Genomic DNA, 13,207 nt, shown 5'->3' with positions numbered 1-13,207 from the left:
TTTCGTCTGTTGTCTGCATTTTAATCTTACTGTTCTCAAGCAGCAGGATCTCTCCCCACGACACTCAGTACAAATAATGAAAGCTTTTTTAAAAAAGCAATAATGCACTTCAGTGGGTATTAGATGTCGAGGAAAATATTATTGATGGAATGTCAATAGGTTTTAATGTCAGCAACTAAAATGGTGTTTAATTTACTTCACCTCAAGAAAAGCCTCGAATGCCAGGGGCAAGACTGCACACTTTACTAAAAATATCAGAAATGCGCATTCATGATTATTTCATATTGAACAAATGGAATAATATGGTGAAAAAAGAACATTTTCCCAGATGATATCTGCTCAACAGAGAGCTATTCTGTATCTCAGTTCAATTAATTCAATTAAAGCGATTAAGGACACCTGTTAGGGTTACAGGCACTTCCAAAAGATTTTCATTTAAATCCCTTTTCAATACTTTTGACATCACAAAATTAAAATGAAACTATTTAAAAGTCTGCAGTAGCCCTTCCTTGAAACCACAGGCTGATTAAATCTTGGATTTTCCTTAGCTCAGGATCTGATCAGTTCTTGGCCATTGACGGAATTTAATTACATTATTATTACTCATCATTAATATTATTTCATTATTATGTCGTCAGCACATTCGTTTCAAGACAGACAAGGGAATGTACAGGGAATGGTACAGTCAACCTTCAATTGAAACAAACAGTTCTCCTCTTAGATATTTGGAGGCAAAATTTGGGGAATGCCCTTTAAAGTTCCTGATGCCCATTTTTCTTGGGTTGCTGGTAGTACACATCTGTGACATCCCAACCACATTTTCAGACAAATCCAAAACTCAACTAAATAACTAACTTAACTCCTTTCATCAGATGGACAGAGGGCTTACGCAGTCCAGGAAGTGAGCAATGTGGAATTGGAAACAGGCATGAGCTACTGGAACAGGCTGCAGGAAGGGTAAGCATAAGCAAACAGAAGTGGATTCTGAAGAAAGCTCTGTCCAGAAAAACAAAAATTGCAGGGGCTCCTCTATGGACCAATAACGCTTGAAATTAGTGGCCCAGAGGGGCGCTCCAGAGCCAGCGGAGAGCGAGAGTCCTGTAGTGGGTGACCCATGGAGTGGACCCCTCCTACCTGTCCACTGCCGGGTGACACAGGGGACGACTGTCCTGAGGAGACAGGTAGCTGTAGGCTGCAGACCCCCCCACCACTCGGATTTTGAACAGGATTCCTGCATTCTGTAAGAAAGGCATCAGAAAAGGTACAGCATAAGGTCGCGGTCTCGTTAAGACCTCCAAGTACAATGATTTTATCTTTGCTCTGCAATTTCACCTTTAAAAAAGAACTTCGTTAAAGTTTACAGCAGTACTGCATCATGCTGCAAACTGGGCAGAAGTGAAAGAAAAACCCAGAATTGAAAAACCAGAGGTAATCTGTGGTGTCGAAAGGCAAGAGAATCAAAGATTTAAAGAAAACAACATGACTCTCCAAAAAGGCCTAATTGTAAGTACTGCCACAAGAGAGCAGAACAGCAGCCAAGCACTAAAAGAAATAAATTAGGTGGTTAATGAAAACTAACTGCAAGATGAAATCAAAAAAGTCTTCTGTTTGTGGGCTTCCAAAGGCATTTGTGTTCTTAACGAGATAACGAGATAGTCTCGATCAACCGATAAAGCAATTCATTCTAATTACCCAAAACACCCCCCAGAAAATTTCCATTTGGGCATCTGATATATGTGTAGCACTGATGGAACAGGTTACGTTCATCCCACAGTTCAGGAATATAAATAAGAGGGGGCTACAAGACTTTATTCTTTTTATTATTTTTCTTGTGAATATTAAATGCACCGGTGTAAAACAATTTACATTCCATGCATAGCAACAGCATTCCTTCCATAATAAAAATCTGCTTGAGTAACGTAACAGTGTTGCATTTCAAAACGCATGTTGTTGTTCTCGTGTGCATGTGTATACACTCCAGAATCCATGACAGTGTGCACAAGACCATTTAAAATGGAGAAAAGCACCGTGGATACCATTGAACTGACAAGCCCTAGGATAATACTGCTAGGCAGGTAGCCAGGTGCTGGATTAGCAACTGGAGGCATGAAGGCATTCGTAGTTTCCCTGTCTGTGGATTCTGAATGTGACTGTCACAGCTCAGAGACTGCTACTCCACTGGCACAGTGACCCAGATCCTTCAAGGTCTGTGTACCAAAGCGTTGTGTTAAAAGAAAAGGCCTTGTAAACACAGTGCTAAGGCCTTCAGCCATAAAAGATGGCATGATAAATATCTCTTTCTGAGCGCTTTCCTTAAAAGTTCAAATGATGTTTCACTTTTGCAAGGATTTGCGTTTGCTTTCTTTGGATTCAAGCTCTCTCCCTCCCTCTCTCTTCCTTTCGTTTTCTTCCTGCTTTTGTTGGAACAGGTTTATAATTATACATCGCACAGCATTTAGTTCCCAGCAATTGAATTTTAAACAATGCCTCAAAGTATTGTGTACCTCAAAGTATAAGGACTCCAGGTAAAATGTCATATTCTTTGCAGCAGTGAGTAAGACACAGCACCTTGTCTTGATAACACAGAGATCCAAGATAAGCTCTGGAGAAAGGTCACCTTTCAAGGTAACAATAAAATTAATATTTTGAAATCTTCATTTTAAAAGGTATTTCAGAAGGCCTGCAGTAAATGTAAATGGGAAGTGCTCTCATTCAGACAGTGAATGCCATTAGAACATACTAAGTGATAATAATTAGGCAATATTCTGATAACATGAGTCTTGTTCCTCCATTTCTTTCGGAGTGAGAGCTCTACTTGGATTGAATCTCATTTTCCATCCTGCAGCAAGGACCTAGGACATTTAGATAAGCTATTATTAATAGATCTCTTTTTATCAGCTAAAACTCCAGAATCAACAAAACTATCAATCTTGATGGAAAGGAAAACCACCAAAAAATAGGAGGATTCCAGAGAAAGGATAAAACCCAGATGTTATCTGACACTGGAGTAATGTTTTTCAAAAAACGCCTTGTGAACTTTTGACACAGGGCTCCCTTCTGTGTGAAATGCCCCACCATGGAAAAGGGTTTTTATTTGGAGCTGTCTTCAAATTGCACACTCTGAAACTCCCACAGAACGTAAATGCAAACAGTATTACTGTAGATTGAGACCTCAATGCCTTCTTGCAAGGGTTACTAAAAAAGTAAGAGGCTCACGGTATTGATCGGCATGCTGGAATATGGATAACTTTCCTCTGACAAAAAACAAAAACTTTTTGCTCTTCAACATGCGTGCTAGGCCGGGTAAATCATATGTACTGCTTATTAGGCAGGGCACTTCAAATTGCGCACTGCTTGAAAAAACATTTCTATTGTTCTATTTAATGCACTGTAGGCTAATAAGAGTCATGTATTAAGCTAAACCTTTGATGTGATTGACTGCTTGACCGATCAACAATATTTGTCATAGGTTAAATTGCACATATAGTACATCCCATTTTCTGTCCCGATCATTTGTCACTCCAAATTGTTTGCATAACTGCTGAATAATTGAATAAAACCCATAAAAAAAATTCTGGGTAAATGATGGCGATCAAGATATAAATAAAAATTCCCACCTCGAGCCCCCTTAGATAAACCACAGAGGTCAGAAAAGACAAACACGTGTGATCCACTGGTATTTACACAAGGCAATGAGACAGACCAACTCACGCAAAAGGTTAACACAACACTGCCTGGGGGTAGAAGAGGCTGATCTGCAAGCAGATTTTTCCAGTCAGCTCGGGTCACACTTCATGCTTCTTAAAAGCAATCCGAGACAAGGCAGCAACCCTGATGAATCATTAGGCAATTGTTTTCAGAATCTGTATAAACAGTGCTTGGTAGTTTGTTTAACTCTTAACACCAGGAACGCAGCCAGATCCACCTCTGCTGTTCTGACATGAGCCATATGGGACACGTTAGGCTTTCCAAGGCTAAAACACCAGAGCAAGCTGCTGAAGAGCACGCTGCCCCCACCTGCTGAGACAACTGGGGTGCAGAAACAATGCAAGCCCCCAGGGGACATTTGCTGTCCTGCTGGAAAGTTGTCATGTCAGGATGATCCCACGGGGAGGGCAGGAATTTAAATCCCAGGACCCGATCAGTGCAGCGTTGTCCAGTCTGGTTGCCATTATTCACATTTCCTGTTCTGTCTCGGATCGGGGCCTGTCACTGACAGACTGTGTAGCCTCTTGCCAGGTTAGACCACCAGATGGAGAGCAACAGTAAGCCAACTAAGTCCAGCCTCTGACATAGGGATGACACAAAGGCATCAATGCCTTGACAAATGAGCCATTCAGGCTCCTCCCAGCATCTTCCTTTCCTGATTTGCCACCAAGCTGGACTTTCAACAGGTGATATCACCTCGTCACCTGTGAGCAAGCACCTGATGAGGGGAGGTAGTGCTAAGGGGAATGGTGTCAGGGCCAGGAATGACCAATTTTTGATCAGTCAAACTTAAGTCAAAATTTGTAATCAATATCCAAAATCACTGAGTACTAAGTTTATTTTGATGCTCATCTTATAAATATATATTCAAAGCCCATAAACTAAATAGGAAAGTGAGTATAAGAAGGTGTGGAATTTATGCAAACCCATATTTCTGCCCTGGAAACTGCCTAGATTTGAAGCATCATCTGAATTCTCAGTTGTCAGAAAGGCATCAGTATTTCATGACAGGAGAAGAATGCAGGGACTCTGGCTCTGTTTACCTATTGAGAGAGAGATGAGAAGCAGGGAGGAGAACTTTTTAAAAGGTCGCTGGTTGGCAACCACCCAGGCATAGTGGGTGTGAGGGTGCCACACTCTGTGCCATCTGTTCATCACTCCGTGCCATCAAGTTGCACAAAACTCCTCAGATCACGAGGAGTGGCAGCACAGAGCTCTGCATCCACTCTGAGCTGTCAGTGGAATCACTGCCCTGGTTCTGCAGGCTGCTGTGGACTTCACCACCACTGTGCGTGAGTACTACTCATTTTGAAAGAGCCCCGGTCATCCCATCTGGCTGGGAAATATCACATACCGTGTTACAGAATCCCAGGATTACTCTCTTTCCTCTCTCATACATAAAGCTTGTGAGAATTGAGAGTGCCAGAATGATAATTAATCCTGTTCCAGCTCATCAGAACAGCTGCGCAGACTTGCAATAAGAAACACAAGAGATCGAAGACAAAAAGCTAAAACACACACAAAGATCAAGTCTTTGTCTACTTCTGAAAAAGAAGAGTAGTTCTGCCAAGCACCTGGCCTAAAATTGGGATAAACTCCAATCAATTTTGTTTTTTTATTGTGCTGTTGTCACCTCATACATGAATGAATCCCAGTCCCATGTGTATACTTTAACTTCAAACTCACAATTAAACTCATTGGTTCCTTGAATAGTGTATAGAAGCAGCCCTCTACCTAAATTAACAAAAAAATATTTTTTGTTAAACACTGTATTGTTAAATTAATGGAATTCAAGGTTACAGCAACCACATATCACCCCAAGACCCAAGAAACAGCTAAGTTTCTTTCCATTTCATAAGCAGTGTGGGGACTGTCCTACTTGTAGTGGCTCCTATTCATTTAACAAAGCAGGACTGTGTATCACAGAAAGCTGTAATGTTTCAAACAGCCAGCAGGTGGAGTCAATGTATATAGTGGTCAGTGCAAAAAACACACCATGACATATCTGGCCACATTAAGTTACACTGTCTCTGTGATTTAAGGGAAATAACTCATAGAAAGTCACATCTCAAGGCTGTCAACAAAAAAAGGTCTGTATTTTTGTATTTGTATGTCTTCAGTTTAACATAGCCAGGTCGTGTAGGTGTACTTGCCCTTTGTATGAAACCTAACTCCAGTTAATACCAAGGGAATGCTGGAAATATTATTTTCCTGTTGTGTTTTTGGGGGAGAACTAATAAAATAAAAAATGCTCGCACAAAAGAGATAATGACAATTTCTGCTTTGAAATCCAGCTATAAGTTAAAACTACTTACAGATTTGAATAGCTGTAGATAAGACTTGTGCTTATTAATTTCTTTTTATCTTGGATTTTTCTTGCTGAAAAGCAATTTAAATGAATTCAGTCAGTGGAAAAGAGGAACATCAAAAATGATGAGCTGGTCAGAAAAAAAATGCACATCTTCCCTTGTAAATTCGGATGCTTATTTAAATACTAATTAATGGAATTTTGTTCATCCTGTACCTGGCTCTGTAGGAAACACTTTTGCAGCATTTTAATAAGACTCTGCAATTAAAGAACCTGCTGTTCCTTTTTTCATTTGGAAACAATTAAGAAGCATGACAGAACCCTTAAACACATAAAACTCAACTCGTCTCTGTGAGTATAGGAACCTATTCCTTCATAGCACTATTTCCAGCAATGTGCTGAACGCTGTACACCAGCCTGTTGACAAAGAGTTTGCACTAATTTCTTGTCAGAAGGTGACAGCCTGATGACAGGCTTTTCCAGCTGGACTGATCTCTTGATGCATTTGCTGGCCACATAAGTGTCTTTCCACCTGGGAAGTGAACTGATGACCTCAGTTCACCTTATCTAATGCACAGATCTCACCCCTTCAACACACAGGGTGGCCTAGTGAAGCAGAATTCCACCAGAGAGATTCTGGGGTGATGTCACATGTCATATCATCGGCTTCCCCTGTGGCGCAAACTACAGAATACATGATCACAGCCTGATTGTTCCCCAGGCAGAACCCAGTCCATCACAGAGCTGACAGCACAGGTGAAAAAGAAAGCACTGTCTTAAATACTAGAACATGAAATACACAGTTGACACAGGGGTAATCAGGGATTCCTGTCCTGCTGAAGTGATGACTTGTGAAAGTGGCTTTGATTTCATAACCAGGGCTCTATACTTCCGCCTTTGTTTATGGGGTGGAACGTTCGTAAAAAAAAAAGTAAAAAAACTGAAATATCCATCAACTTCTGTGGAGCCTCTCCATTTCCAATGCTGTTCAGGGACAACACAATGTCTGGAAGCGTCGTGGACTGGACAACCAAAGTGATCAAGTCTGAAACCTTTTATTTGCCGGCTCTTGGAGAACTGTCAAGATCACAGACCTGTCCTCAGTCCTCAGCCAGGCACTGCTATAACTGAACTGTAGGTGCACAGGAACACAGAGTCCTGAGCAGTCACTCTTTGTGGCTGACTTGCCCACAGTGGATCACGGACTACATTTCTGTAAAATAGCAGCTCTGAGTGTTTCATTGGAATAAGCCTTTTGCCATGCATTGAAGACACCATGCTTTTATGAAACTGATAATTTCATGTGTTTATCTGACAATCTCAAGAACAGCTAACTCCCAGGTGTTGTGAGCAGTACCAGTTAACACTCTGTTGGAGGATGACAACTGTAAGTGTCCAACCTTTAACATCTGAATCCCTGTCCCCCTGCCAGCATTTGCTTTCTGTCTCTCAGGCACCTCCTAATCCTGAGCTACACAGTACTTCCTCAGGCAGAGATGATTTCCACTAGGCCAAAAGGCCAGCACTGTCATAGCAGAATTCAAGGAGCTACTGAGGTTCACAGGGGATGACATCAGCTTCCAGGGGCTCAAGCATGGAACGAGCACTGTCTGCAGACTATGTACTGTATGTCATGAGCTTGCAGGGGTGAGTTCAATTATTCGCCTAGCTCTGTGTTGCTAAAGCACAGGACAATGTATTGGATATTCCTTATCTCAGTGTGCTGTCAGAAAGCATATGGAAGGCAGCTATCCATCTAATATCCCTTACAACTCATTCTACCTTAAGATAATTACCCAGTGAGAGACCATGAGCTCTTATCTCTGCACTGGCAGCTACATTATCTGTCTTGTCAGACTGGGTTTGCTCAGCCCATGCTTTCAGGCTCCTATAAATACACCACTGTCAATTAGAACAGAACACCAGTCCCTGAAGTTAATTGAATGTCTACAAATTTTAATTAAAGACAATTTGAACTGGATTTTAAACAGTGCGTCCTAAGCAATTCAGGAACAGCTTTAACACTTGAGGTACCTGCAAGCAACACCAACAGCCGAGGACAAAAGAGAATGGTTTCAGGCACATGTTGGAAGTTATTAAAAGACTACACACTCCTAGCCCTGGGCCCCCTGCATGCCACCACAGTGTTGAATTCAAATCAGCCTTAACAGCACCTTGTAAACACTGTCAGTGCTCAAGAGCAACATGCAACAATAAGGAGTTTAGTGTGAACAAGAGCCTAATGCATCAACACCAAGAACTGAGACGCTTAACACGCTTCTTGGATTTAATAGGACATTATCAGCATTGCTTTCACAATGACAAAAGGATGGACAGCCACCTGTTGTACACAGTTACGGCAAGTGTCGCACAAATACGAAACAGAAGAGTTGAGGAAGTTAGTGGTTAAATCGCTCGGCATCATCTAAAAACCCTCACTCTTGGAGGCTGAAACTGAAATTTATCTCAGGCCAGACTTAGCTATGATGATAGTAATGACTGTAAAAAACTGAATTCTTCTTGGAAGAAAACATGAGTCTTGTCCTGTCACAGTCTGATCCAGCTCTTCACCTTCTTCTGGGTAAATATGCACAGACTGAGCTTCTGAGAGCCAATGAGATCAGGCTACAAGGTAGCTGTGCTGCAGCCATCCAAGAACCTACAGCAAAACCAGAAAGGAAGTGGTTTCTTTGCCAAAAAAGTCCTCTCGTTAATAAGACAGAGTTGTAAGCGTTTGAAATGCTCAGTGTATTTTAGCTGCTTTTTCCTAACCTAAGACAAGAGCCCCCCTTCCTCCCCAGCCAGCTCCTCCAGCCTCCTGGCTGACCCGAGTCTCAGTGCGTTCCGCTCCCCACAGAAGATCCCTGGGCTGAATCTGTCCCTTTCCCTTTCTACTGCGATCAACATCTGTAAAGCACGACCAGAGCAGCGCTAACGTGTGACTGCGCAATTAATTATGTTCTACAGCAAACGAACGAGCGAGCAGCAGAGGAGCTGAGGAGCTCTGGGTCAAAGCTGTCTCCGTTTCCGAGGTGCAAGACTGTAAGTGAAGCATCTTGCGAAACAGGAGGAAAAGCAGGAGGGATTTTTCAATATAAAATGTTTTATTTTTAAAGTGCCAGGGCTCCAGAAATTCCTGGTAGTTAAAGGTAGTGTTTCTCAAACCTTTCCATCCTATGGCCCCCAGAAGTACCCTACTAATCTGCCCACGTACCCCACCAATCTACACAGCCCTCTGTGCAAACCGATCTCTGTTGTTTCAGATCTAAGGGCTGGGAAAAGATAAATAACTTCAGGACAGGAACAATCGGCACTGAGACTAAGGAGTGCTGAAGTGTCTGTGTGTACCAGGCTTCCCTCAGACCCCGCACGCTGGCCTGTCTGGCCCCTGCTATGAAGCTGTCATGAACGGGAAGGCTAAGATCCGCAGATTTTCCTAAATCTGTGAGCTTGCAGCACAAGATGGTGGGGAAACTGCTGTTTCGGTCATCAAAAGCCGCCACTTCTTAAGTCGAGCAGTGCAGTAACTTAACTGACGGTAACTACTGGGGAGGTCACAGGTGCAGACTATAGAGGAGATAACATGTGGAAAATAGCGATACGAGATGAATCTTTGCCAAGTATGTATTTTTCATGTCAATATGTAAACATGATCTATAAATATTGTACTTATTTATACAGTAGATCTGAAACAGTGTCATCCTAAGCTAAAGCCCTTTCTTTAGTTAACGTCGGATTTAAATCTGTATTTAATTGATTAATCGAAGTGTTTTGCTCTCAGTGTAACTGCTGAAGGTTAGCTCTGAATCATGAGTCATCTACAGACAGAGCTGCTTTTGGAAAAAAAAATGGTTCACAGCGACATCAATTTCAATTGTGAGCATTAATTTCTTCTTTGTCCCTGACGGCTCCTGATTATGATTTAATAAGCTACAACTTAATTAAATTGCCAAATCGTATAGAGGGTGGACAAAAATCTAAGACAAAGAGTAATGCAACACTTAACATTCATCGTTCATTCCACAGGGTTTTCCTTCACTTTGTCTCTCTCTCGGGCTCCATTTTCCTTCTCTAAGAACCAGACTACATGCAAGTTATCTGTCTAAATCTTCTTTATTCTTTCCAAAGCTGAGAAACTAGAATGATTACCACACATTGTACGAGGCTTCCCTCTAATTTTAATTTTCTATTTCTATGCTACCTTTGCCAGCAACAAATTAACAAAGTCAATAGAAGCCTAAATGGAATTTAGAATCAAACAGCCATGGAACTTTTTTCTAACAAAACAAATTGACATTTTACTTTTGCAGCTTAATTGCGAGTCAGTGTGATGTGCTATTAATCAGCGTGCTCTGTAATTCTGTGCGCTGTTGCTTTCTCAAAAATAGATAATTGATACGTCTGGGGCAGGACGTGGTTTGATGCATTGAAAACCAAGATTTGATTTTGTTTTAGCTTAAGTCAGGTAATAACGTTCTCCAGCCATAATAACAAAAATGTCCTTCCTGAATTCCTGACCCTGGGTTCCTGGCAAAAATTGTGTCAATTTTCAAACAATATTGTTTTCAATCAAACCCTTCAATGGTGTACAGTACCTCTCCAGCGCAGGATGTTCAAACAGTATACTCTGTTTGTGGTGTGTCCCCACATGAGACTGCAGTGGATTACGCATTGAATTTCTACGGTCTGAAATTTTGGAATTCTCTCCCTACTTTTGAACTCATCCATGAACTTAAACCATAATCAGTCTCTCAGCACTTAACATTTATTTTTCTGCTTCTACTGCTGCTCGTTGTGTTGTACGCCTGGCTTTTACATGTGCTTGAATTTGTCATACTTTTGTATTTTTTATGTACAGTGGTTAAAGGTACCTTTATAAAAGCCACAATATAACACGAAGGACTTCACTACTGCCCAGTTTATTTGAATGAATTCCAGTTAATACAGAACAGTGAATGCTGGACTATTTCATCCTCACCAGCACTTCCCTACAGACAACAACTCCTCATTCTAATTCCTTATTTCTGATTAAAATAATCTGCTTTTGTGCTTTTCTTCATTGCTGAGCCAATTAAGCAGCACAGCAGGGCAGTTCCACACACGCTTTGGAAACGGTCATAGAGATTGGTCACTCTGGTGTCCACTGTGATCCTGGTTTCAGTGGGCAAGTCCCCGAGTGAGAAGGCATGTCTCAGCCGGGGAATTGCAACTTACAAGAGGGGGTCGGACAATCGCGGTCTCTAAGATTTACCTGCGTCTGTGCGCCATTGATCATCAGGTAGTATAATCTGCTGAGGATGCTCTGTTGTAATTGGTCCCAAGACACAGTTCTGTCTTCCCTCATGAGGAAAGGAGGCCCAAACCTGGAAATAAATGAAACACTTAAAAGTGAAACAGAAGACGATTCTTTTAATTCAACTAACAAGCATGATACTGAAGTCTACATCACAGGTGACATTTTTCTTAACCTGATCATCTATGGCAATAAGCTCAGCCTACTGCCCTATGGGTACTACACAGCACGTTTCAGCTGGAAGTGGTTTTAAAAACTTATGAAAGTACATTTCAAAATAGAGTGCGCCAGGAACTGGCTCTTTTACTATCATCTGTATGAAGAAGATCTCACACAGCTGGAACGCTAATCCTACTCAGAGCCCTTATTTATTTGTTGCATTTGAACAGCGTTCTTTCAGCTCCACAGAGCAACGCCTGCCCCCTGCCATACCAGAACACACTCGCAAGCATCTCCACACACCCATGCTCTCGCAGCCTCAGACAAACACCGCGGACCGAGAGGCAGAAAGAATTGGAAGTGAAAAAATAAACCCCACGCAAAAGAGACAAGCAGCATATTAAGATGGACCCTTGTGCATACAAATAGTTTTCTACACAACTGAGCTCCGAGAGACAAATACCCCAGCTGTGCTCAGAACCTGTCTCTCCATGCTTTAGGGCTGGTTCATGGGCCAGCCAATAACCTATTCAAAAATAAACTGTAACTGACTTGATTTGGGCTTATATCCTGTTCATTATCAGGCCACGATTGCTTTTCACAAGGGACTGAAGTGCAGGTACAGGGTCAAGGTGCTAGAAGGTGGCGCTGGAACACTCCAGAGACCAGAGAAAGAAATAAGTTGGGGTTCAGTCTCCTTCAGCTGTCAGCTCATTTCTCGATATAAAAGAGGGCAGCTCACAGGCTATCTCATCCAAAAGCAGGACTAGACCAGTATTCAACAATCACTATAAACTATATTTACTGTAATTAATCTAATAATTCAACTATTTCATTGTTCAAATGCAGACAGCATGTTTATTTAAAATAAGCACTCACTTTCAATGGGCAGGAGAGCCATCATTTAACAAAGTTGTTCCCGGTCTCAAATGGCATTAAGCAATCCACGGCAAGGAGGTTCATCCATTATTCTTAAATATCTACACCTCAGCAAAAAAAGACTTAGTTTCAACGCTTGTTTGAGTGGATTCCTGACTGACCATCTCTCATTTATTACTGCGATCCACCCACCACACATGCACATTCAGACTGGCTGGGAGAGCTTTATTTATGGGTTTTTGGCAGGTCTTGGCATTCTCTTATGCCACAGGCTGGGACAGCCTGTCTTGTAGAGTGCTGAGGTGTGTAAATGTCTAGAGGAGCTCATGGTCGGTATAGAGTTTATAAAGGACCGATTCAAAACTGCATTTCTTGAGTCCATAATCCTTTCTCCCCCCATTCCAATGGCACACAAAAAGATATAAAAGATATGAATACCACAAACACATGGCCAAACATTGGTAAGCATGCTGTGAAATGTGAGAGAGAGCAGTATTCCTCAGCTACTGCGTTTTATCTTTTTCAGGCTTCCCTACGAACACACATACAACACATTCCAAACACCGGTTAACCTGGAGTGGAAGTCAGAGGGTCCGAACAGCTATCAGAGCAATAAAGGAGAACATGTGATACAAACGTCTCTGGTTGGCTTCTTGGGAGAATGGCCAACCAGTAAACAACCTGCCTACTGATCAGAGCTACGCATTTGTGAGAGAGCACGAAGGTTCGGTCTCTCATGGTCAGTCAGCATAAGATTCATTCTTTACTCCTGAGTTAAACCACTGACACCACTACCATCTCATAACTCTTGACTGGGCTCAGAAAGAAAACAGTTCACCTAGGAATGCTGGTCTAGTCCT

At 41.9% G+C, this 13,207-nt stretch overlaps 1 protein-coding gene across 1 annotated transcript in view; it reads right to left on the bottom strand.

Annotated features, from left to right (window-relative positions):
- The window catches only part of usp43a (ubiquitin specific peptidase 43a), a 126,350-nt gene that overhangs the window by 20,663 nt on the left and 92,480 nt on the right, over window positions 1-13,207 (bottom strand). Inside the window, exons 8-9 of the mRNA XM_088926733.1 lie at window positions 11,268-11,379; window positions 1,135-1,238 (exon numbers count right to left, since the gene is read on the bottom strand). Of these exons, the coding sequence (XP_088782859.1) occupies window positions 1,135-1,238; window positions 11,268-11,379 (216 nt within the window). The remainder of the gene's footprint in view (window positions 1-1,134; window positions 1,239-11,267; window positions 11,380-13,207) is intronic.

The sequence above is a fragment of the Atractosteus spatula genome, chromosome 11 (genome assembly GCF_055471065.1).
Source record: "Atractosteus spatula isolate fAtrSpa1 chromosome 11, fAtrSpa1.hap1, whole genome shotgun sequence".
In the NCBI taxonomy this organism is placed as follows: domain Eukaryota; kingdom Metazoa; phylum Chordata; class Actinopteri; order Semionotiformes; family Lepisosteidae; genus Atractosteus; species Atractosteus spatula.
This window is presented reverse-complemented; position numbering and strand designations above follow the sequence as displayed.